At 46.0% G+C, this 26,044-nt stretch overlaps 1 protein-coding gene across 1 annotated transcript in view; it reads right to left on the reverse strand.

Annotated features, from left to right (window-relative positions):
- The window catches only part of LOC119174329 (Fas-associated factor 2), an 89,874-nt gene that overhangs the window by 52,374 nt on the left and 11,456 nt on the right, over positions 1 to 26,044 (reverse strand). Inside the window, exons 7-9 of the mRNA XM_037425186.2 lie at positions 22,939 to 23,024; positions 18,785 to 18,876; positions 1,642 to 1,819 (exon numbers count right to left, since the gene is read on the reverse strand). Of these exons, the coding sequence (XP_037281083.2) occupies positions 1,642 to 1,819; positions 18,785 to 18,876; positions 22,939 to 23,024 (356 nt within the window). The remainder of the gene's footprint in view (positions 1 to 1,641; positions 1,820 to 18,784; positions 18,877 to 22,938; positions 23,025 to 26,044) is intronic.

Genomic DNA, 26,044 nt, shown 5'->3' on the forward strand with positions numbered 1-26,044 from the left:
AGGTATACACAGTTTATATAAGGACAGAAATGTAGAAGTCGCATTGCTTATAAATGTATCATGCTTGCAATATGCCAAGTCATTTTAAAAATACTGCTTTATTGTTAAGTTCAAGGCTCTGACTTGCTGATGTTTGAAATTTGAAAAACGGCAGGTTGAGGAAAACATGCTCTTTCTTTGAAATAGGAGTAATTCTATTACCATTCCATTCTGAGGTCGCAAAATTGTGGAATGATTCCAGAGCCAGGACGATTCCACAGTGGCAAATCCGCAACACTGGTTGCAGCATAGATATGACGAACGTGGCAGCACGGAGGTTCAATTAATGCTGTTTTGCATCTAACATTGGGGTAGAAAGTACGAAAAATCAGACTTCCAAGATTTTTAGCACCCGAAATTACAGGTGTTCTTAAATGTTCACTACTATGAGGCAGATTGGGAACTCCCAATACAAAGGCAGCACACCTTTGTCTGCCAAATCAGTTGTGCCTTCACACAAGTTAAAGGAGGGGATAAGTAGTAAAAATAGTGTCCTTTTCTTTCACGTGTGAAGTTTTGTGACACCACATTGGTAGCACCAAATCATGTAATTATATATACAATTCAGCCTCTGCGTTGCCTCATCCAAGATAGAACAACCAGGGAACATCCCTCTAACACTGCACCAACCTCGTCAAAAGAAACACTTCCATGTTCCTGTCTCACAACAATGTGCTTAGGAATCTTCTACGACCTTTTTTTGTTTTTCCAAAGAGCGTTAAAAAAATATTAAACGAATGTTTGACAACTACTCGAAAGATATTCGACTTGCACTCAAACTCAAACCCGAAATTTTGCTATTCGCATAGCTTTACTTTTGAGAAGTAATCTTGCCATCTCTGGCCATTACAGCACGTTGAGTGGTGCAATAGTGTCATGACCGGGCAAGAAAAAAATGCACGCAACACTATGGCAACACAGGTCACGTGCGTTTCCATTGTTTACCACATGCTCTTCTACGAACATAGTGCACAAAAAATTGATACCATCCCACATATTGGAAGTCCTGTCATGCTCTTCTACGAACATAATGCACAAAAAATTACGATACCATCCCACATATTGGAAGTCCTGTCAACTGTCTTTTGGTAAACCCCAACGTAATAAAGAGAACGAAGAGACGTAGAGCACGAGCAATAGCTATGGACGCTGGCTCATTCAGTTGAAGCTTCCATTCCTTTGCTACAGCCGGATTCGAGGTTCGATTCTATTTTTTATATTTTGTTAAAGTAATTAAACAAAAAGTAAAAAAAAAACTGAACACATGTTACTTGAACCTCGTTATAACAGACATGCATCTTACATAAAAATAAGTTTGTTATACTCGAAAATTCTTTGTAAAGGTGTATTCTTAACACTAAGTCTTTTGCGAAACTACTTTTCATTTACTTTGTTATAACCAATATTTCGTTATATCTGGATTCGTAATATCGAGGTTTGAGTGTATTAGTGGCAGTTATTTTACTGAATAATGTCTCAACTACATGTCGTGCTGTATTTAAATCAAATTAGCAGGAGTGATTCCAGAGTGCATGCCTAAAAACAAAGCCCTACCAAGCGGTGTCAAACTGGCGAGACTCATGTCCTGGCTGACCTACTGACCTCTCCATGCGTGCTGTTATGAGAGCAGCCTCGTTGTCGACCATGATTTGTTGAAGCCGCAACAAGACTGTGTCCGGCTCCATGAGGCCCTCAAGACGACCAACCACCGTCATACGGTGATCCCGCAACACTATCATGGCCAGGAATGGGTATGTGTTCTCCCGGAGCGCCTGGGACACTGTGCAAAGAGGGAGTCTGGGATCAATGCTACAACACTTCTGGCTTAGTGAACAAGACAATGGTACATAACAAAAAATTTGACTTTCATTTTCTTTTCAGCAAGCAATAACACTACAGATCTTTAATCTTTTATTTAAAGTAATAGACTCCTTGATTTGCCCCGCCGCGGTGGTCTAGGAGCTAAGGTACTCGGCTGCTGACCCGCAGGTCGCGGGATTGAATCCCCGCTGCGGCGGCTGCATTTTCGATGGAGGTGGAAATGTTGTAGGCCCGTGTGAACATTCCGGTGCACCCGGGCCTATATTTGGGTGCACGTTTGGGTGCCCCACAACTCACATTTGGGTGCACGTTAAGAAACCCCGGGTGGACGAAATTTCTGGAGCCCTCCATTACGGCGTCTCCTATAATCATACGGTGGTTTTGGGACGTAAAACCCTAGATATCTATCTACTCCCTGTTTTGCTATTTACGTCTAGCAGGTAGTTTATAGCTACCTCGATGAGGAGTGCAAAGGGGCGAGGCAAGAGCTGGTCAGCACAAGGCCAGATCACTGCACGGCATAGCAGACAACCCTTTGATTTTGGCTAACGCCATTATGCCAGGACTCTTCATGAATGATATATAGGCTCAGGAACACTAAACTTCATACACAACAGGCCACAAGGATAGATCGATATATATATACAGTCGAGCCCACATATAACGGCCCCACTTAAAACAAACTTTCGCTAAAAACAAACAACATCTGCGTGACCGTGAAAATATACATTGGTTCAATGGCACAAAATCGCACTTACAATGAACGTCTCTGAGCGCCGCTGATCGGTTACAGCAAACAGAGTCAGCGGTCTGCCGACTTCCCGGGAAACAGATTTCAACCACCGATCAGGCATCGGCGAGGTGCCAATACATTCTTATTGTTGCCGCTCTCCCCCTATAGTTGCCGCTCCCCCCAACCCATTGAGGAAGGAAAGCTGTTTCCTTCCTCCATGCCCTGACTGCTTTTGTTACGCACCCCTCCGTCCTTTGTCCCCTTGCTACTCTGATCACCCCGCATCGCCAGACTGCTTTTGTTATGCACCCCTCCATCCTTAGTCCCCCCCCGCTACTCTGAGCACCCCGCATCGCCAGACGAGACCTGTGTTTTTTCACACTGCCACCGATCTTTCGAAGACCGGTTGGCTATATACCCTGGTTTTGATCGCTGGTACTGTCGTTGGCGTCGCCGGCCTGGAGCGACCAGACCATTTGCCACCATCGTCGTCCACCGACTGTATTTGATCGTCTGCGTCTAGTGCACGCGCGTACGCTACCCCACCCACTCTGATAATCTGCGATTCGTTTCATGTTTAGGACTTATTCTCGCTCACTTCGCACTCGGCTCAGCATGCCTTTCACCCGCATGCGGAAGCACGAAAACGATTGTTAATTTGTGCGGAACGAATTGCAAAATATTGAAGTTCGTGACTCCACGCAAACCCGCCGGCGATTTTTCGACCACGGCCGCCGATTCTTCGAACGAACACCGCCGCGCGCACCGATCGAGGCACCCATGCTTTGACTTCTGAGCGCGCAGGCACTCTTTCCAAGTTTTTCTACGTGTGAGTTTCGCGGACCTTTCAAGCAAGCTACCCAACCTGCCTCTTTCCCGTGTGTTTTGGATTTAAAAGTTGCTCTCCCGCCGCATCCTCGCCTCTCTTTGATGATGATGATGATGATGATGATGATGACATATGGTGTTTTTTGGCGCAAGGGCCATTTGATGGCCAAAGAGCGCCAGTTCATGGGACAAGGAATGTGGACAATGATTGTGATTAGCGGCTGTATAAGGGCCATAAAATTCCTCGCAGGAAGGCGGGTAAAAACATACAAGTAATAAAATCATGACCATGCCGTGAAAGGTATGTGTGGTGTGAATAGGTGACAAAAGTTGGTGATAACGAAAAACGATGGTGGACATGTATGGCATTAGCACAAGTACCTCACTCGTTCATACCCTTGCGTCCAAGGGCCGTGAGGCAAGTGCTTTCCTGTGTAGCCACCGCAGCAAAAACCTCTCTGGAGAGGTCGTGCTACGGAATGCCCGGGTATATGATATGAAAATTATGAATTTCTTTTAAAAACGCTAACAATGATTTATGACTAAAAAGCGGTTCCCTACCAACGAACATTGCAGGGTGTAAAGGTATATGTTGTCGGTAGGGTAATGGAAAATGCTGTTTTCTTAGAGTTTCTAAGTGTTTGCACTGAATTAACATGTGAAGGACTGTTAATGCTTCACCACATTTGTCACACAATGGTGGATCGCGACCGAACAAAAGATATGTGTGTGTCGTGTATGTGTGTCCTATCCTGAGTCTCGTTAGTATTACCTCTGTATGACGCGATTTCGATACTGGCAGCCAATGATCAAGGTGTGGCTTAATAATGTGTAGTTTGTTTTGTGTGTGTGTATCCCACTTGCTCTGCCAGTAGTCCCTGAGGTTTTGTTTGAGAGACGGGTTAAGATCAAGGGCCGGGATTAATATGGGTGTAGGGGCAGTGCTTTTGTGAACAAATGCAGCGAGCTGATCCGCCCTCACGTTGCCTTGGATCTCACAGTGCCCTGGCACCCAGCACACTACAACATGTTGTTTGAGTGTGTAGAGTGTGCACAAAATGAAGTAAAGTGAGACAAAGACCGGGTTTTTTTGTTTTTTAAGACTGTGCAGAGCCGTTACCACACTGAGGGAGTCTGTATAAATTACTGCTTTTTGTATTTGTAATTGTTTGATGTGTTTAGCTGCCACAAGTATCGCGTAAGCTTCCGCTGTGAAGATACGTGTGCGTGGATGTAGAGGGCCAGCATTCGAAAAGGATGGGCCGACAGCAGCGTAGGACACAGAGGAGTTAGACTTGGAGGCATCTGTAAAGAACTCAGGACGTGTGTATTTGTGTTGAAGTTCCACAAAGTATGTTCGGATATGGGCAATAGGTGCATGTTTTGTAACTTCTCGGAAAGACACATCGCAGTCTATAGTCTGCCACTGCCACGGTGGCGGGTATGCTACAGGAGCCATTAAACTGTGTTCAAGTGACACTCCAGGTTCTTCAGCTAGACCCTTCAGGCGAACTGAGAAGGGCTGCCTCATCGAAGGCCTGTTTTGAAACAGAATGGAGCTCGACAGATCATTAATAGTAGAGTATGAGGGGTGCTTCTTGTCTGCTTTCACCTTAATAAAATATACAAAGGACATATAAGTTCTCTGTAGATAAAGCGACCATTCATTTGACTCAACGTAAAGGCTTTCTACAGGGCTTGTGCGAAAAGCACCCGTAGAAAGGCGGATGCCCAAATGGTGCACGGGCTCCAGCATCTTCAAAGCACTTCGAGTTGCAGACTGATAACAACGGCCCCATAATCTAAGCGGGTGCGAATGAGGCTTCGATACAGATTCATGAGGCATTGCCTATCACTACCCCAAGTAGTACGTGACAACACTTTTATAACATTCATGGCTTTTAAACATTTTGTTTTTAAATACTTGATGTGCGGTACGAAGGTCAACTTGTTGTCCAAGATTAAACCCAAAAATTTATGCTCGGCTTTGACAGACAGACGTTGCCCGTGCAGTCGAATATCAGGTTCCGAGTGCATGCCTCTCTTTCGAGAGAACAAGACACAGGTGCTTTTTTGTGGGTTAAGTCGAAATCCGTTTTCATCCGCCCATTTGATTTGGAGACCTTATTTAAACCCAGCTGAACCTGCCGCTCACACATTGCCAAGCTGCATGACTTGAAGCCAAGCTGAACGTTGTCGACATATGTACAATAGAACATATTGCGGATGATGGACAAGTGCAAAGAATTCATTTTGATAATAAAAAGTGTGCAACTAAGTACACCACCTTGTGGCACGCCTGTTTCTTGGACAAATGTTTGGGAGAGAACACTGCCCACACGAACACGGAATGTCCGGTTTGACAGGTAACTTTCGATTATGTGAAACATTCTTTCGCGCACACCAAGGTGGGACAGGTCTCTTAGAATTCCAAAACGCCATGTTGTATCATAAGCCTTTTCGATATCGAAGAACACAGAGAGAAAATATTGTTTATGGACGAAGGCGTCTCTGATCTGTGCCTCGATACGAACAAGGCGATCTGTGGTGGATCTACTTTCTCGAAACCCGCACTGAAATGGGTCGAGCAAAGTGTTTGTTTCAAGGATATGTACGAGTCGGAAGTTTATCATTTTTTCGAAGACTTTGCACAAGCAGCTTGTAAGTGCAATAGGCCTATAACTTGAAGCTAAAGAAGGGTCCTTGCCCTCTTTCAAAATGAGAATAATAATAGCCTCTTTCCAGGAGGTAGGGATAGTGCCTGAAAACCAGATAGCATTGTACAAAGAAAGTAAGGTTTTTCGTGTTTCGGCTGGTAGGTTTTTTAACATTTCATACACCACACTGTCAGAACCTGGGGCAGAAGTACTGCAGGAGTTTAGAGATGTTCGGAGCTCAGCTAGACTGAAAGCTTGGTTATATGCCTCGTATCTAGTGGATTTGTGCTCGAGTTTCTGCTTTTCTATTCTTGTTCTGTATTTTTGGAAAGTGTCAGTATAGTGGGATGAGCTGGATACCCGTTCAAAGTGTGCACCGAGGAAGTTTGCCCGATCTTTCAAAGTATCACTCTGAGTGTTTACGAGTGGAAGTGTGTGTACTTGTTTTCCTGCTATCCTACCAACCATGTTCCAGACTTTAGCCTCCTGTGTGTATGAATTGATCCCTGACAAAAACTTCTGCCAGCTTTCTGTTCTGGCCTGCCGACACGTTCTCCTGCCTTGAGACTTTATTTTCTTGAAGGTGTCAAGATTTTCAGCTGTCGGTGAGTTCCGAAGCAGCCTCCAAGCTCTGTTTTGCTGTTTGCATGCGTTTCGGCATTCAGAGTTCCACCATGGCACACGCCGTTTTCCAGGGTGTCCATTTGTTTGTGGGATGCATTTTGTTGCAGCATCAATCAAAAACGCTGTGAAGTAGTTGACAGCAACATCAATGTTCAAAGTACATATGTCATTCCAACCTAGACGAGCGATGGTATAAAACTGTTCCCAGTCGGCTCTGTTTATGAGCGACTTGGGAACACGTGGTGGACACACAGTTGCTGTAGTTGTGCTACAGGGGAAGTGGTCACTTCCGTACAGATTACTCACGACTTTCCACTGGAGTAGAGGCACAAGAGATGGAGATACAATGCTTAGGTCTATGGAGGAGTAGGTGTTATTGGCAAGATTATAATAGGTTGGTTCTTTTCGATTTAGGAGACATGCGCTCGACGAGAGAAGGAACTGTTCAATCTGTCGACCTCGCGCGTCATACCGAGAGTCACCCCATAGCCTGCTATGCGCATTAAAGTCAACATAAGGTTCCGGAAGTTCATCAATTAAGGGGGGACGCGGTTCTTAGAAAAGTAAAAAATGGCCAAAAAATGGATTTTGAGAAAAACGCATTTTTCGAATCTTTGAACCTATAAGCACCTCTCGTCAAATTATTAACGCTAAATTCGATAAAAAAATAGGTTAAAATCTATTTTCAAACCATCACGGGAGTCGCAAAACAACCCGCAAAACAGAAAATTTGTTCGAACTTCCCGCGTGCGCCGCCAGCAAAGCAGCCGGCGGATCGGCGCCATCTTGGGCTTGTTTTGAAGCTGGTTCCTTTGTGCGCATTTTGCGGGCTCTCAAAATGGTGTAGCTCCAACACAACCACTGCCCTCCCCCGTTTTGCGAAGCCGTCTGCCGGACCGCTGATTGGCTAGAGAGCGCGCGCGCCGGCGAGGCCCCCCGTCTCGCGCTTACCATTGGCTGGCGCGGCGGCGCGGCCACGGTTGCTCGCTCTTTTTTTTTTGTTTGGTTTCGCTCCGTCGGCGCCTGCTCTCGTGCGTGTTATCTCGTCTGCTACCCGCTCGTGTACCGACGTCGCCGACGTATACGTCTTTCTGCATTTCGCCGGCATGGCTTGGGAAGCTCGCCTGAAGAAGAACACTCGTCAAGCTTTCGGCAGGAAACGAAAACGAGCGTGGAATGCGCGGCAGAAGGGAGCGGCCTGCGCGCCGCCGAGAACGCCGGAGATGGCTGAGGCAGCGCATTCTGACGACAACGGGCTGTCGGAAATGCCTGTTATTGCGGAGGCAGCACGTTCAGACGACGACTCGCTGGCGCAAGTGCCTGTTATTGCCGAGGCAGCACATTCAGACGACGATTCGCTGGCGCGAATGTCTGCCGAAGCAGTGCACTCTATTCGGCCCAGCTGCAGCACTTCGTCGGATCATCACGTCAGCGGATCGTCATCCGGCACTACTGGAACCATTCAAGGTCGTGTCGACACGACGTTTTACTCTGCGGACGAGTTCGCCGAGTGCTCCATACGTGCGACGAATTTAAAAGAGTCCCTGGCATCGCAGTGCACGACAGCACGAAAGTTTGAGCTGCTGGACATTCAGCTGGAGGGCAACGACAAAGAAAACTGCACGCAATTTGCCATTGTTGATATAGAAGCGATAGACTCGCTATTTAGACTTCTCCCCTGCCCCGAGTGCGGCTCAAAAAGTATGACTTTCTTCAAGGAAAAAAGAGACTATGGGCTGTGCTCAAAACTCGTGCTTGCATGCAGCAGTTGCGACTTTCGCGAAGAACGGTTTTCTTCACCGAGAGTTGCCGAAAATAGCCAGGCCAAAGTAAGGCCTTTTGAAGTGAATTTGCGTGCCATGAAAGCGATGAATACTATCGGCAAAGGGGCAACAGCTCTGACGGACTTTTTTGCCGCGATGAATATTTCGCATCGAGGGCTTCACCAGAAAACATATCAAAGCCACATGAAAATCATGCGGGAAGCCTGCGGTGTGACTGCTGCCGAATGCGAATCCACTAGCGTTGCCCGCGTCAAAGAACTCTATGCGGAGTTTGGCAATCCACCGGGAAACGTCGACGTCATTTATGATGGCACGTGGCTTACCCGTGGACACAGCTCCCATATCTGTGTTGGTTGTATAATTGAAATGTACACTGGTTTAGTTATTGATCACGTTGTACTTTCAAACTTTTGCCTGGGCTGCGCCACTGGACCAAAGGAAGATGAGGAGGGACACGCTGTTTGGCTCGTCCAGCACGCCCGTGTGTGCCAGAAAAATGTAGACTGCAAGGCTGGCCAGATGGAAGTAGAAGCAGCCCTACGCCTCTTCCGACGCTCCTTAGAAAAGCATAAGCTTCGGTACACAACAATGCTTTCAGATGGTGATAACCGAACCTTTCATGCCCTCACTGAAGATGAAGTTTACGGATACATAAAAGTTGAAAAAAAAAGACTGCATCAACCATGTGCACAAACGAATGGGGGCTGCCTTACGAACGCTCATCGAAAAGAAAAAAGCTCAAGGTGGGTCACTTGGCGGAAAAGGTAGGCTCACTCAAGACAAAATAAAGAAAATTACCTCTTACTATGGCTATGCCTTGAGGAGCCACAAGAGTGATGTGCCAGGCATGAAAAAGGCTGTGCTGGCCACACTAAGGCACATGTCATCAACAGACGAGGCACCCAAACATGACCTCTGCCCTGAGGGAACAGATTCATGGTGCAAGTTCAACAGGGCCATAGCCAATAGTGAGGTGCCTCCACCGCACAAGAACAGCCTGCCCGATTTCGTCTGTGAGGCACTAGAGCCTGTGTTTATGAGGCTTAGCGACAAAGCATTGTTGGAAAAGTGCAGTGATGGGATCACCCAGAATCCTAGTGAGAGCTTACACGCTACAATTTGGCAACAGGTCCCCAAGACCACCCATGCCTCACTGCGCAGCGTAGAAAGAGCAGTGGCTGAAGCCATCAGCCGCTTTAATCAGGGGGCCACGAAGAGCAATGAAGCAATTGCTGAGAAGCTAGGCTACAGTGCAGGAAATCTCTTCATGCGTCGTAGCCTTGAAAAGGATAAAACCAGGCTTCACAAATCGCGGAGGGAGCACCTGCAGAGCAGTTCAACAAAGGCAACACTTGCAAAGCGACATAAGCCTGCAAGAGACACTGCGCACAGCCCTGGCATGCTGTAGAATTGTAAGGATGTCTGGGACAAAAATGTGTGTTTTACTTGAAATAGTGTTTTATGTATAAAAGGGCGATGTTTTTATATATAACATGTGTCTTCCTTTGGTTTTCAGTGCACTAGAACAGCCACAAAGTTGTAGACTGGGTTCCTTATACTGATTCAACGGCCAGTACACAGTTTTTAAATGAGCTGTGGCAAATATTTTGGGATGGTGCATTGACACATTTGGTACAGCCATACTCACATAATGTAGAGCTATGCAACGGTGCCATTTTTATTGCTCTAGCTTCACTTTAGCAAAAGTTACAGTTATTAGAAACTTTAAATGCGTTTTTCTCAGTTCAGTTTTTGTGCACCACACTAAACCTTAGGGGTTTTTCTTATATGTTACTGTTGATTGAGAATGACAAACTTTTATTTGTAATAACATTACCTATGGGGTGATGCTATTTTGATTACTCTAGAAGCATACTGTTAATTACAATTTGGATAGTAATGAGCGAAAATTGAACAGAATATTCATTGTAAGTGCTGATCTGTTTTATTATCTATATAATGCCTAAAAATTAATAAAAATAGCATCACCACATACAGAAAGCCCTCAGCATTGGGGCTATGCATTTATTTTTTGGATCTGGCTTGATTAGGTTGCCAAAAAGCCCCCAATGAAGTGCATAATTAATTAAATTACAGATGTCAATATCTTTTTATCCACTGAAGCTATTTCAAAAACAATTACATATTTGAAATCAGCATGAAAAACTGTCCAAGATGGTGAGGTTTGGTCAAGATTGAGCCAAAAACAGAAACAAAATTTTAAAGACCCATGTCCCCCCTAAAGAGTGTAAATCACGTTTTTGCAGCTGATAGCTAGGAGGAATGTAAATAGTGCAGATTGTGATAAGTTTATCAAAAAAACCGCTCGAACAGCCACTGCCTCAAGGGATGTTTGGAGTTGTGTGTGCATGCAATTCCTCGATTCACTATGATGGCAACACCTCCGGATGATGTCATGGCATCAACACGGTCTTTCCGGAAAATAACATATTTTTAGAAGAAAATTTGTGTGTTTTGAATTAAGGTGTGTTTCTTGTACACACAGCACTTTTGGTGAATGTTCGTGTAAGAGTTCTTGGATGTCGTCAAGGTTTCTGAGAAGGCCCCTGACGTTCCATTGTATAATTTGAGTGTTCATGGTGAATGTAAAATAGTGCTGTGTGTACGAAAAGCGAGTGGCTGTTTAGACAGGGAGCTTGAGTTCACTTAACAGGGCCGTCACCCGGCCCTGTCATCTGCTTTTTGTTTTCTTGGCGTGCTCCAAGGAGCCACGCTGCTCTTTCGGCACCAAGGGCACTGACGTATCCATTGCCTCCTCGGAGGCACTGGATGCCCGCACGTGCGGGCTGTTAGTTCGAATTTCGGGCCTCGCCTGGTGAAGTAAGGCCTTGAGACTCGAGGACTCTGGAGTCTCCGGTCTCTGTTTGGGAGTAAGCGGTGTAGCCTAGGCTACAGCCGCCTTGGGGCATGTGCCACAACCACCGGCTCCGTATGCACAGGCCAAAGGAGTGGCAAGGGATGGTGCGGCGGTGCCCCCTGACGCGCCGCATCAGCGTATGTAGGTCCATAGAATGGTGCTACTCTTCGCCGTGCTTCCTTAAATGAAATGTTCTCCTTCACCTTCAACGTAATTATTTCTTTTTCTTTTTTCCAGTATGTGCAGGAGCGTGAATATGCGGCATGGTTTCCTTCACAGTTTACACAGTGTGGCGGTTGTTTGCAGTTCTCAGACACGTGGCCTAGGACTCCACATTGTGCACAAGTTTGGCGACCACGACAGGTTTTAGAGCCATGGCCATACCTCTGGCATTGGAAGCAACGATGAGGGTTTGGTATGTACGGCCTGATAGATGTCTTCGTGTACCCTGTTTGAATGGATTCCGGTAATTTACTGGATGCAAACGTGAGTATTAAGTGTTTTGTCGGTGTTTCCTTATTATCTCTTCTGATGATGATTCTCTGTACATTAGTGACATTTTGGCTCTTCTACCCCTCCAAAAGCTCAGTCTCAGTGAAGTCAAGTAAGTCCATGTCAGATACCACTCCGCGAGTTATGTTCATTGATCTATGTGGTGTTATGGTTATTGGTATGGCACCGAAATCTGAAAGACGGTCTAGCTTTTCAAATTGTTCTTTGTCACGGATTTCGAGGAGAAGGTCTCCGCTAGCCATTTTGGTTACCTTGTATCCTGTGCCAAGAGTTTCGGAAAGACATCTAGCAACTACGAAAGGAGAGACGGTCCTGGCTTGCTTTTCAGTTTTTTCACAGTGGATAACATGAAAGTGAGGATCTGTTTCTTTTGGCTGGTTGAAAAAATTTACCGTATTTACTCCATTCTACCGCGCCCTCGATTGTAACGTGCACCCGATTTCCACCGCGAAAAAAAAAAAAAACGTAAGACATCGATTGCAACGCGCACCCATTTTTTTTTTTGCTGGCCCGCACGATCACACCACTCGAAAAAACGATTCCTTTCGGGATTGTCTTCCATTTAAATATGAGGTACGGGCGAAGCTTGTGCCCATCTGACGTGTAACAGAGCATTGCCGTCACTGTAGTTTTACCGTGGACCGATGTCAGCACGCGAACTTGCTTCGCCCCCTTCTTCTCGACAGTTGTGGTGCCAGGCATGTCGAAGTAAAGAGGCGTCTGATCGGCATTCCAGATTTGCCCAAGCAGGTAGCCGTTGTTGCGCCGCAAGTTTAGGACCAACCTCTGAAAACTGTAAAGCTTTTCATCGTACTTCTACGCAAAAGTTTTCGCATATGCATGTTCCCCTTCGGAGGGAAGAGCCTTTCCTCTTCATACAGTTAATTAGCCAGCACCTGCTCGCTTTAAACAGGCTCCGCATTAGACTTTTTTCTAAGACTAATTGCATAGCCCGCACTTGGAGCAGTTCTGTCGTCATGGGCCGCTCGCTCCTCAAGCACATACTCGCGGAGCAGCTCTTCAATTTGCGGAAACCGACCCTGCTGTGGTTCACTGAAGCCTTTGCGTGAAGCTTTGCTGTCGACAATCTTCTGCTTTTGTTTCCGCCGGTCCCGCACGCACGTTTCGAGAAGGACCGCGATGCGGCCCGATTTCCATCCGTTTCTGCACACGCGATGACTTTTCTTTTAAAAGCGGCATCGTGGTGCACTCGAGTTTTTGGAGTCGGCCCTTCCACGTCGTCGATGCTAATGCACTACTAGATGACGAACTCCTCAGCACACGTACGAAGTGCCGCACATGGGCAACACATAGGCAGAAATAGCCGACGCACCATGCCGACGCACGTAGGGGGCGGCCATTTTGGATTTGCGATGCCAATAGATTGACCGTAATTTTTTTGTTCGTACTCGATTCTAACGCGCATGCGATTTATGAACTCGCTTAACCGGAAAAAAGGTGCGCGTTAGATTAAAGTAATTACGGTATATCATCGGTGTGTACCCGCTTTAAGCCGGTACGATCAGACAGTAGGGGGAATGCTCTATGCATGCCTGTCTTATTTTTGTTCAGCAGCGTTGGTGGCCACCCACCACGGAACCCAACGAGGGGACGCTACAATTTTGTGGATGCTGAAACCTGCAGATGCCAGCCGCACAACGCCACTATAACCCAATGCGCCTAGACCAAGGTAGGATATTTGCACAGTGTTAACCATAGCCGCCAGGAAGTTTGGAAGTAAACAGAAGAGAGTAGAAGACAGGACAAATAAATTGTAAGAGATAAAGACGAAGATGTAGGGAGAGAGTGATAGGAAAAGGCGACTGCCGATTTCCCCTGGGTGGGTCGGCCCAGGGGTGCCGTCTACGTGAAGCCGGGGTCAAAGGGGTGTGTTGCCTCTGCCGGGGGGGGGGGCTTAACGGTCCAATCACCCAGCGTCGTCTCAACCCTCAGGATCCCCTTTTCCCCGGACACGGCAAAGCCACACACGGCTAGGCGTGGGAGGGAGTAGAAACTCCCCGTCAGCTTGGGTCCGTGGTGTCGCTACACACCAAACGCCTACTTGCGCAGGCGCCCCTGCGGGGCCTCCCCTCTCTTTATCGCAACCCCTTCCTTTTTTTTTTTTTCTCGCAAGTCTGCTCTCCTTTCTTGATCACAACCCCTTCGGCCGCCTCCACTGCTCCGTGACGCCCGCCACGCTGGCTCGATTAGTTTCGTTTTCTGAGTGAAAACGGGCCGAGAGCTGTTCCACGTGTTCTGGCATGTGTGTCGCGTGTGCGCGTCTTGCTTGCTCTTGGTGTGCGTGTGTAGTCAGGATGGCAGACTGGAGGGCTTGCACACTTTATCTTGCCGCTCAACAAAACGTCGAAAGTGTGACCGCTTGGCTTGAGCATAATCCACTCGTTAGGAGCCACATTGCGGAGCACTTGCTCATAGCTGTTGATCACCTGGCAGCCAACTTGCCGCTTTGGGGGTCAGCGTATTCAGCTGTGGAGATGGTGAATATTTCGTGAGTGGCGGTGACGACTACATGCGCGCGAAACTGTTTTTGCGAGGCAGACTTCGTCGACGTCGGCCCCAATGCCGAGCCTGAAGCTTCCGAACAGGACCACTGCGGCGGCGATTTGTGGCAGCGCGTCGTCGACTCTGACTTAAGAGAGCGGGTGAGACATCTGTTCGATGGTTTAATTGCCGCCGATGATGATGCCGACACTCCGGAACCGTGCACGGATTGGGGCATTGTGAATGAAGTATGTGGCGAGAGCGATTTGGAGGAATCGGATTGCGAGAACGACGAAACTTTGGAGCCAGTGCCTCATGCAGCTTATGCCACGGGTCTTGGCGAACGAGCATCCTGCCATTTTAATTGAACTCGAGATCGCCCTTATCGCTTCTGCTCTTCCAAACACGTGCATCACAGACTTTTTGGGGCAAAAAAGTTTGTGTTGTCACTTGTAACTTTTTTTTTAAAAGCTGTCTTTCATTTAACACGAACTTCTGGATACAGCCAATGGATGCCACATCACGCTCAGGTTCGTTTTAAGCGAGCTCTACTGTACTGCCCAAATCATCATGCCCTATCACTGAATGAAAATATGCTGTATAATAGTTGCACCCTGAATTTGGCCGTGATCCCTGCATTCGCAAAGTTGCAATTCGACGCCCTTTTACTGAAGCGAGAAAAAGGAAGAAAAAAAAAGAAATACCGTATATACTTGCATAATAGGCGCACTTTTTTTTCAGAAAATCCGGCTCGAAGTTAGGGGTGCGCCAATTACGCGGGGTAAAATTTTTGAAAATTTTTTCAACTCGGTTCTCGCGCTTTAAATCTGCACACTTGTCAAGTAAAAGGCGACTTTATCGTTTACCAATTAATTCAGCATAAAACAAACATACCTACATACCTTTTAATGAACAAGCGAGAGCCGTCAACTGCACACACACACGTAAAATTTATTTACACAAAAGTCGTAGCTGTTCCTCCTTTTCTCTATTCGGAGTCCGAGTCAGAGATCACACATTCATCCTCGCCGAGCAGGGATTCGTTTTCGGTGTCCGAATCATCCGCACCCCACAACATGTCATCCTCACTCGCATCCAGTGCGTTCGAGATACCCGTCTTCTTGAAGCTTTTCCTGACGACTTCGTCGGAGATCGCCTGCCACGCTTCCACGATCCAAGCGCACAGCATTTCCACAGGCGGCCTTTTAATCTTACCACCTGTAGTCAGCTGATGTTGTCCTCCAGCCATCCAGGTGGTGTACAGCCTTCGAACATTGTCCTTGAAAGGTTTATTCAAGGACACGTCCAAAGGCTGCAGTATCGATGTGAGGCCGCCCGGAATTACTGCCAGATCTGTGCGCAGCTCCTTTAGCTCATCTCGTACGCGGTCTACTAGGTGCCCACGAAAACTGTCCAGGACAAGCATGGACGGCAACAACAGACCACCCGGCCACCGACCCCAGACTGTTTTCACCCAATCCACCATGAGTTCCGCGCTCATCCAGCCTTTTTCCTGGACTCTGACGTAGATGCCTTGAGGGAATTTTGCCTTTGGGAGCGTCTTAGGTTTAAAAATAACGTAAGGCGGTAGCTTACGCCCATCCGCTGTCACCGCCAGCATTACGGTGCATCGTTGTTTATCAGCGCCAGACGTTCCCCATGGTGGAACTTCCCCATGGTGGAACCAAAGTTCAATACACGACCACAACATACGCACACCGCTTGCAAAATGGCGTTTCTTTCTTTTTCTCTGATGGTGGTGATGGCCATCGAGCCCCCGGCGTTGTACACGTGACCTCCAAAAAGCGCGGCAATTTGGGGGGTATCAGTAATTGATGGAACAGCCGTTTTTTTTCGCTCATGGACGCTTTTTTTTTTTCAAGTTTTATTTCGACAAACACGTTGGTTAGGTCGTTGCACTTCGAATTTTTTTTATTTGCTCGTCGATTTGCCTTCTTTTTTTTTCTTCAGGGTATGGGGACCGCGCTCCAACTGTACCGCTGGGGGGTAGAATCGTTTCTGATCACGGCCAAGTTCGGGGTGCGCCTATTATGCGCGGAATTAAAAAAAATCGAATTTTCCGCGACCAAACTAGGGGTGCGCCTATTATGCGAGTAAATACGGTATTGCAAGAGCGCTGCGCCAGCTTCGCGGGCTCGCCGATTGGGGAAGAAGGGCAGTTTCCTGGGTGTCAAAGTCACCTTTGCACCAGCGCCAGCGTGGCTCCGGTCGCGCCCGCTCTGCATGGAACGCACGATCGCGTCTTCATCCAGTGCGAATTGAGTTTCCTGTGCGGTAGTGTCGTCATTATTGTATTTGCTACTTCGTCTGAAAATTTTAAAGCGTTTTGGTTTTTTGACACGAGGTTTTGCCTTTGCTGGCATTACGCGGATCCGATGGACTTTTGTTGCCCGCTTATTTGCTGGTCGCAAACCTAAACATCATCTCATGCAAGCTGCTCTTGGATCAGTGCTTGAGTGCAATCTTTTGGACACCCCATCTTCATGTCGTCTTGTACAAACTTCCAACAGCCACATGCCGAACTGTAACCTACAGCCACATGCCGAACTGTAACCTACAGCCAACAGCCACATGCCGAACTGAACTGTAACATTGTTGGTGCATTTAGGTGGTGGTCGAGGATGATCAAAATAGCAGTTTTGTATCGAATCAACGCAACTTTTTTCGGTGGCTCTGCTTTAACGAAAGGGGGCCTGGGTGGTGCTGGTAACACTCGAATTGTGGTTTGCAATTGGACTGCAATGTGTTGGATATAGGGTGCCAGCCCTTGAAACTGAACGATCGGTACTGTTCAATGCACAAAGTTTTGGTCGTAATAATGCGCATAATCTAAGTGGCCTGAAATGTACAGCCGATGTCCGATTTCTCGACGCCTGAAATTCTGCACATGCCCAATTTCCCGGACTCATCAGTGGCACTGTAAAGTTCCTAAGGAGTAAATGTATTGAAAAGTCCTAAATTCCGGACATTTATAATTTTCGCCATCCAATGTTCCGGACTTTTTCTGCTAACGAGACTTGATGTCACTATCGATGTCGCTGTTTTTGCTTTTTTCGGGCCCTCGAACCGACCGCGCTGCGGCTGCTAAATCCTCGAAACCAAAAATGCTGCAATCCAGCGCATGCCAATCTGTTGCCAGCCGCAGGCTCTGGCCATAGCTTGGGCCACATGGTGTTCGAGCACAGGCTGCACAGCAAAAGCTACGCTGCTGCCTGCTACGCGTTGTAGCAGTGGCAAAAGCTACGCTGTTGGCCTTTGGTCTGCCATCAGCATGCTTGCAGATTTGTGGAAGGCGGTCACGCAACAGACCCTCCGGAACTGTTTTCACCATGCTAGCTTCATAGTGGACGCTGAAGCAGCAGTCACGCTCAGAGTGGACAGCGTGTGCCATGAACTTCCACCTGGGGACGCTACCTTTGACAATCTGCATGTTGCCGGCGTTTCAATTTCAGCCGGTATAACCCTTGAAGGCTTTACCGATGCCAACAAAGACCTCAAGCTGTGTGCAGAATTGACCGATGACGAAATCATTCGTCACATTACAGAGGACTCCGACAACTCCAACACTGAGATCAAGAAGGCAGCGCCTACACAGCCAACGAGCTCGAAGTTGACGCGAGCACTGCCATTGCTACCGGTGTACAGCGACAGCATGATATTAACTGAAATTTAGGCAGACATCATTCTGGGCAAGTGAAACGAACACCATGCAAACGAAAATAAGCGACTTCTTTTTTTTCTGCCCAAGTGTTTACGAGTGTGGTAGTGCCAGCCACATCAGATTCTTTTTCTTTGCTTCTTTCGGCTCTTTTCAGAGCCACCTAAACTATGCATTCACTCGATTGCAATGGGAACCTTGTACTCCCACTGCGACCCTCTCCGTCAGTGAAAAATACCTATTTTAAAAGGCATGTTTTCGCCTGCATTTGTTTTTCCTGACTGCTTGATTTTTTGGACATTTTCAATTTTGAGGGTCCAGAAAATTGGACATCAACTGTAATTGGTGAATTTCTGTTATTTCGCTTTCTTTCGGTAGCTTTTTTTTTTGCGTTTGTTTCATTCGGAAGATGAGTCTCCGAATGTTAATTTTTGAAAATTTGAATGCACACCACATCGCATGCCTCGATTTTCGGGCATGCAAGACTGCATGTTCAACACGTTTTGTGCTGGTGCAGCCCATGAAAAAGGTTGTTGCGGCTGTAGTGCCGACATATGTGAGTTCGGCGACGTATACGTTATCCGCAGTCTATACTAGTCCGAAATCAAATTTTTTGAAATTTTACTCCACATAATAGGCGCACCCCGAACTTGGAGTCAGGTTTCCTTAAAACGAACAGTGCATTAAGGCGAGCAAGTACGGCAAGCGCGTAGATAGACCCCTCACCTCGGTAACCTTCGGAGTAGTTGACAGAACACGCCCAGAACAGCATGTGTCCATTGATGAAGTCCACCAGTGGCTGATAGGACAGAACGTCCCTGCATATGAAATTAAGCAATTACATGTTATCGAAAGTGGCAACAACAAAGAAGTCCTGTGCCGCACACTTTCACACTCAATGCTGCACCTGTTATGAGTACATTTGATTCGTGTCCACCCTTCTAAAAAAGTTCATAATGGTGCCAAGAAGATAAGAAATTTAAAAGGTCGAGTTCCGCTGCACACACACAACATCGAAAACTGTCAGTATGGTACCAACACAGAGTGCCTGTTATATGCTCTGTTGACTTCGTGTACTCTGCTCAAATAAATCTGCAAGATCACAAGCAGCCCAAAGGTCAGTTTCCGCGATTTAAACACACCCTATGTTGTACATAAACAGGAGATATGCACAAGTGGGTTCAAAGAGTGCCTAAACTCGTGTGCTGCATAGTCTGCTGGGCTGCGGCTTCGTGCCCCTCCATTTGCATAGAGCATGATCAGAAGAGGTGCAGGTAAACCGTGAACCTTTTCTGCGCGCACTTGAAATGAATGGAGCATTTTGAGGACTCCTTCACTGCACTACTTAGAAAAACAACGGGGTGCAGCTCCACGCGAACTGGTTGAAGCAGTGAAAAGAACAGAGCTTAAACATTCAAGGAACTCAGAGATGATCTGAAAAATCCAGTTGTCCGGGAAAAAAAGAACAAAAAAAAACGAACTCATGCTTTCTTTATTCTGCTCAATCAGTCAAACTGCTACAGCCATTATAATGAGGAATTTATAAAGAACAAAAATAATCATAAAAAACAGTGGAGACTGCTCAATGAATTCTTGAATTCGCCTACAATTAACTCGCCCATAACGAAAATCACTCACCATAACGCTACTTATTGTCACTCTGACGACATTGCTAATGCGTTTTCTGAGTATTTTTGTTCGTCATCCAATTCCTCAAAAAATGTTCCTTCACCTAGTTTGCCGCGCTTACCTCACTCATTTTTTCTCTTTCCCTCTTCCTCTGACGAAATAGTATCAGCTATTCGTAATCTTAAAAATACTTCTCCCGGTCTGGATAACATTTGTGCACACCATTTAAAGATGGTGGCTCATATAATTTCTCAGCCCTTAACTCATATAATCAATCTCATTTTTTCTAAAGGTTCTTTTCCTGACTCATTAAAGCGTGCAAAAATTATACCAATTTTCAAGAAAGGCGATAAAGATGATATTAAAAATTATAGGCCTATCTCTATTCTTCCTTCATTAAGTAAACTAATTGAACAACTGTTTGTAAAGCGTCTTAGTTCTTACCTTTCGAAATTTAATGTTATAAAACCTTCCCAGTTTGGTTTTCGTCATGGAAGCTCCACTAACCTTGCTCTGCTTTCTTTGACAGACTTCATCAAACATTCCATTGATACTGGTAACTTCTCGGGTTCAGTCTTTTTGGATTTAACTAAAGCCTTTGACACGCTCAATCACTCCATTCTTTTCAATAAGTTAGATTCTTATGGTATTACTGGACCAGCTTTAAATTTTCTGAAAAGTTACCTGTTTAACCGAAAAAATGTGGTCTTTACAGGTGGCTCTTACTCTAACATTAAGATTACCAATCAAGGTGTTCCGCAGGGGTCCATTCTTGGCCCCCTCCTATTCATTATTTATATTAATGATCTCCCTGACGTCATTTGCTCTGCACATTGTGTTTTGTACGCTGACGACACCACAGTATCATGTAAGGCCAAAACAGTTCCATCTTTAATATCAAAACTAAACTCTGTACTCAGCGATGTAGTTTTATGGTGCAACAACAATGATCTAACGATAAACCCCTCTAAAACTCAGTTCATGGTTTTCAGGTCTGCTCATAAACATTTGTTAACTTCTGCTGCTATAACTATGGGTACTAATACTATCCATGCTTGTGATACTGTTTCTTTTCTCGGTGTACGTTTAGACATAACCCTTAATTTTGGTCTACACTTATTAGACATAAAGAAAAAGACTGCTTTTGGTATTCGTGCATTGATTAAAGCTAGGCCATATTTTTCCATTAATGCATTACTATCGCTCTACTTCTCATTTATTCATAGTCATTTTAACTATGGCATAATTACCTGGGCCAACACCTATCACTCGTACATCTCATCTGTACAACATATACAGAACCAAGCAATCCGTATTATCACTTTCAGCCCTCGTCGTTCGAACGCTATTTCTTTGCTTAGACAATACAATATTCTGTGTATTAGTAGGTTATTTGAATTTCATTGTACTTGTTTGTTCTTTAATATAATTCACCGTCGGCTACCCTTCGACCTCATCAACTGTGACTTTTTGATAAACACTAACCGCACTCGCTTCGCATTGGAGCGAAATTTATTACTACCCCGAGTTTGCACTAATTACGGCATAAAGTCTTTGTCATTCACAGCTATTTCATTATGGAACTCTATTCCACCAAATATAAAGTCTCTATCCAACTTGTATACATTCAAAAAAACTTTGAAATTATATCTTCTATCACTATAAATTATTCTATGTTGTCCTTTTTACATTTTGACTTAGCGATTGTATTTGTTGAAGTTGTGATTATTACTATGTTTTATCGCTTCGTTATTTTTCTATAGTTGCTTTATAGCATTGTTTTGTTAATATTACATTGTCTTGCCATTTGCCCTTGCACTTGTTTACATGCTTTCTTCATCGTGGGTCCCCCTACAGTCTTCGGACTATGGGACCCTAGTCTGTAAAACGTCTTCTTCATTTTATGTATCGCCAGTCTGTTAATAATAATAAACTTCAAACTTCAAACTTCAAACTTCAAGACCGAAATACTTTGAATGGCTCCCAATACGCTTATCAGGCCTCTTGGTGCGTTCTCAGGCTCTAGTGAATGCACTCAAACCTCGATGTAACAAAACCAGGTGTAACGAAATATTGGTTATAACGAAGTAAACTAAAAATATTTTTGCAATATATATAGTGTTAAAAATAAACCTTTATAACGAATTTTCAAATATAATGAACTTATTTCGTGTAAGATGCAACTTTGCTATAATTAGGTTTGAATGTACATATGGTACATGCCACAAGCCCTGCTTAACTACGTGCCAACTGCCACTTGTAAATTTAGATTTCATAATCAGCGCCAGTGATGCCATAGAAAGCATTTGGAAACGTTTGGAATTGGAGCATTTGAAAACAATAATACAGTACACCAAGGTTGTGGAAGAAAAACAGGACTCGTCCTGCTTTTCTGCCTGTTTTCCCAAATGCGTGTGTGCACGATAAATGAAGCACCACTACATAAAAATCCTCACCGGGGTACAGCATTTGCTGCCACGTGGACCCATAGTTCCTAGTTGTGTGCAGCACATCACCTTTTAAGCTGACATAAGCCCTCACCGCTATGTGCTTGCTGTACTGGCAGGCATTTGCCGTGAAAAGCGTTTATTATCCCCCCTATGTTTTTGACCACAGACGGGTGCGGTGATGGCAAACTGCTTTTGTTCATGAAGACAGCACATTTGTGATACTCACTTAGCCGTCTTACACAAAGAGGCAGCAAGAAGGGCAGCGTGGCAGATCCAGTACGCTCACAGCTGCACTAGCCCATATGCACTATTGAACAGTTAGCTGAAAACGATTATCACAAAGGAAGGATTATGTCGTACTGGCACGTTTGCCGTCTGCCGCCATGACGCCTCTGTGCATTTCCATTGCTTATCCACGAAGATGTCGCTGCAATGCATTGTGATGGTGGCTCCTTCAGTTTTTCGGTCTGCTTTATCTCCTAACACTCATTGTGGCAATGCTGACTTTTGAACAGTGCTACAGCTGTAGATCGTGAAGGCACTGGTTTGTACTTATATGATGATAGACACGGCAGAAGTGGTGTCTTCAATTAATGCTGTTTCAGGCCTGTTCTTCGAACAGAACTTGAGGCAAAAAAAAAAAAAAAGAAACACGGATGTAAAAAAACACGGATGTAAAAAGCAGTCTGAAATTTGAGATGTTTAAATATACTGAAGGCTATGGGGCCTGTAACAGGTCAGAATTTTCAAGCATGTCCAGAAAATCGGCAACTGAATGTACGCCTCTTGACACCAACTCACCTGCAAAATGTCGGCGTGTCTTGGTGGTCATCGCCGTGTAAGTAGATGAGAAGGAACTTCAACTCTCGCTTTGCGTCATTCAAGGCCTGCATGAAGCAAGAAAAGCAGTCAGCATGTTTGTAAGAGACGGCTGCAGAACTCCACTTCACAACTACGCAGACTGTCAGCAAGTAATGCTAGAGGCCTTTCAACTAGCGCTATATCATACTGAAAATCCTGTTAGAATGATCTCGTGAATATCAGCACTCTGCGCTTTAAAAGTGTAAGAATAAGTTAGGTGATGACACTGCCCCCAGCGTAGCATCCAGATTATGTTCGCCGCCTGGGCTGTTTCCTTTTGATGAGACAGATGGCGCTCACAGAGGGTGGGTCAAGGTGTTCATTGGAGAGAGGCTCTGATTTGCGTGTACAGATGACATCCCATTTCCCGGACCCTCAAGGGACCGTGAAAACGTCCGGGAAATCGGGCAGTCTAAAAAAACGAATGCACATGAAAACACACCTTTTTTGTAGGAATTTTTTGCTGGCAGAGAAGGTAACGGCCGGAGTACAAGATCCCCATCGCAATTCAGCCAATGCATCATATAGGTGGCTCTGAAAAGAGTCGTTTATATAAAAAAAAAATCCAACGTGGCCGGCGCTACCTCATAGGTCAGTACTTTGGCACCAAGAAGTAGCCTATTTTCTTTCGCACGGCGTTCCGCTTGCCCGCGATCATGTCTGCCTCAATTTCAGTCAACGTCATGTTGCCGCTGTACACCGATGACAGTGTCATCGGTGCTCGCGTCAACTCCGAGCTTTTTGGCTCTGTAGGAGATGGCTCTTCGTTCTTGGTGTCAGAGTCGTCGGAATCCTTCATAACATGACGAATGATTTCGTCATCGGTCTATTCCGCACATAGCTCGAGGTCTTTGTCAGTGTCGGCGAAGCCCTCAGAGGTTATGCTGGAATCGACACGCCGGCAGCGCACAGATCATCGAAGGCAACATACGAGGATGGCAGTTCGTTACACACGCTGTCCACTTGGAGCCAGACGGCCGTCTCGGCGTCGAGTCTGACACCCACATGGTGAAAACAGTTCCGTGGAGTCTCTTGCGCAACCACCTTCCACGATTCTGCTAGCATGGCGACGGCAGACCTGAGGTCAACAGTGTAGCTTCTCTTGTTGTCGGAGCAGAAAACCATGCGGCTGAGCATGTGCGATTTGTAATGATGCTTCAAGTTCTGAATCACGCTTAGGTCGATTGGCTGCAGGATTGCTGCGGTATTCCGCGGCAGAAATTCAATCTGCATAGCCCATAGGTCTTTGATGTGGCCATGCGCAGCGCAGTTATCCACAAACAGCGAAACTCTTCGATTTTGCTGCTCGAACCGTCTGTCCAGCTTGCACACATACGCTTCGAATAACTGCTGCGTTACCCACGTATTTTTGTCAGCTTCATAGAGAACAGGCAGAGTCACTGCCCCCTTGAAACATCTTGGATGCTTTGACTTGCCTATTACTAGTAACGGAAGCTTCTCACTGCCTGACATGTTGCTACCAACGAGGACAATGAGCCATCCTTGCTGTGCTTGCCGTCATGGCAGGGGTCAGCAGCAAATGCAAGCGTTTTCTCTGGCAGCAGCTTGTATATCAGTCCAGTTTCACCGCAGTTGAAAATATATTTAGGTGGAAACTGTTCAAGCAAGGACTGCAGCTTTTGATCCCGATATTCGGTGACAACGGAATCCTCGACGGTGTCGCTTTCCCCGCACATCTTCTTGAACTTCAAGGCATTGTGGCTCTTGAAATTGTGAAGCCATCTATCGCTGAACTTGAAGTCCTTCACGCCCATCTGAAGCGCGAAAATCTCCGCCTTCTGCTTCAGGATGTCGCCTGACACCGAGTTTTTCTTAGCAATCATGGCATTGAGCCACACGACGAGCGCTTCTTCGAGCTTTGGGTAACACCCTGGCTCGCATTCTTCTTTCCAGCCCTGGTTGATTTGGCAGTCACTTCCAAGATATTCGCCTTGTTTTTGATGAAGTCTGAAACAGTTTGATTTGTTATTCCGAACTCCCTCCCCACTTCTGCCTGCGACCGACCGCGTTGGACCTGTTCAATGGTGGCGGCTTTCTTCTTCATCGTGAGCCTACGGAAGGGCTTTGTGCGCCTTGAATGCCCGGACGAAGACAAAGGAGCGAGCAGTCGGTGCCATCACTATAAACAGCGAATCTGCTCAACGAAAAGCGCAGCACGAAACAGCGAAGAACTTGGTGAATACTCAAGGTCGGGAAACCTGATCAGTGAAGATAGTGCGCAGCAGAAAACGATCAACCGCAGACACGACCACAGAGCTGACAAAACAACATGTGAACAAACACAGTGAGGTTTGGCTTGGCTAAGCCGCTAAGCTACAGCTAGCAATGAATTGACATGTGCGGTTTCGAGGTTACAGCAGCCGCGGCACGGTGCAGCGGTTGGCGGCTGTGCTGCTGGCCATACCTGCAATCATAGTCTGTATATTACCTCTACACCTGCGATGCGAGTATGGCGGATACGAGGATATAAAAACAACCAAAATGGCGGCATCAGTGGTGACTTTGGGTCTGCGGTTAAAAGTAAAAAGTCTGGGAAATCGGATGCCGAAGGCTATAAGCATCCGGAATTTCAGACTTTTTAATACATTGACTTTATACAGATACAGATGAGTCCATGAAATCGGGCCTGTCCAGAATTTCGGGTGTCTGGGAAATCGGACGTCGACTTACAAGGTTGTTGCTGCGGAGTCTCGCTTGTTTATTACAGTAAATGTACATAATGTACCTGGATGCCAATAAATTAATACTGTGATTCAGCTGTAATGAAAGTGATTTTCTCATTGAATATGCAGCTTATTTCCCCACAATATTTTTGTTTTATAAATGCTCCGAGAGCAGCAAACGTTGTCCTGGAGAGCAGGCGCACTTTGGCACGGCAGCACTAAAGCGCTTATTTCGCTGAAATTCTGGTGTCGGCGGCAGCACCTTTGGTTTAGAACAAAAAAGCAGCGTTCTCCTTACAAGAAAATTTGAGGTGTTTGCAATAACGATGGTAGCTAGAGGGCAAAGGACGTTAGCTATTCGG

This window comes from Rhipicephalus microplus, chromosome 5 (assembly GCF_043290135.1).
Source record: "Rhipicephalus microplus isolate Deutch F79 chromosome 5, USDA_Rmic, whole genome shotgun sequence".
In the NCBI taxonomy this organism is placed as follows: domain Eukaryota; kingdom Metazoa; phylum Arthropoda; class Arachnida; order Ixodida; family Ixodidae; genus Rhipicephalus; species Rhipicephalus microplus.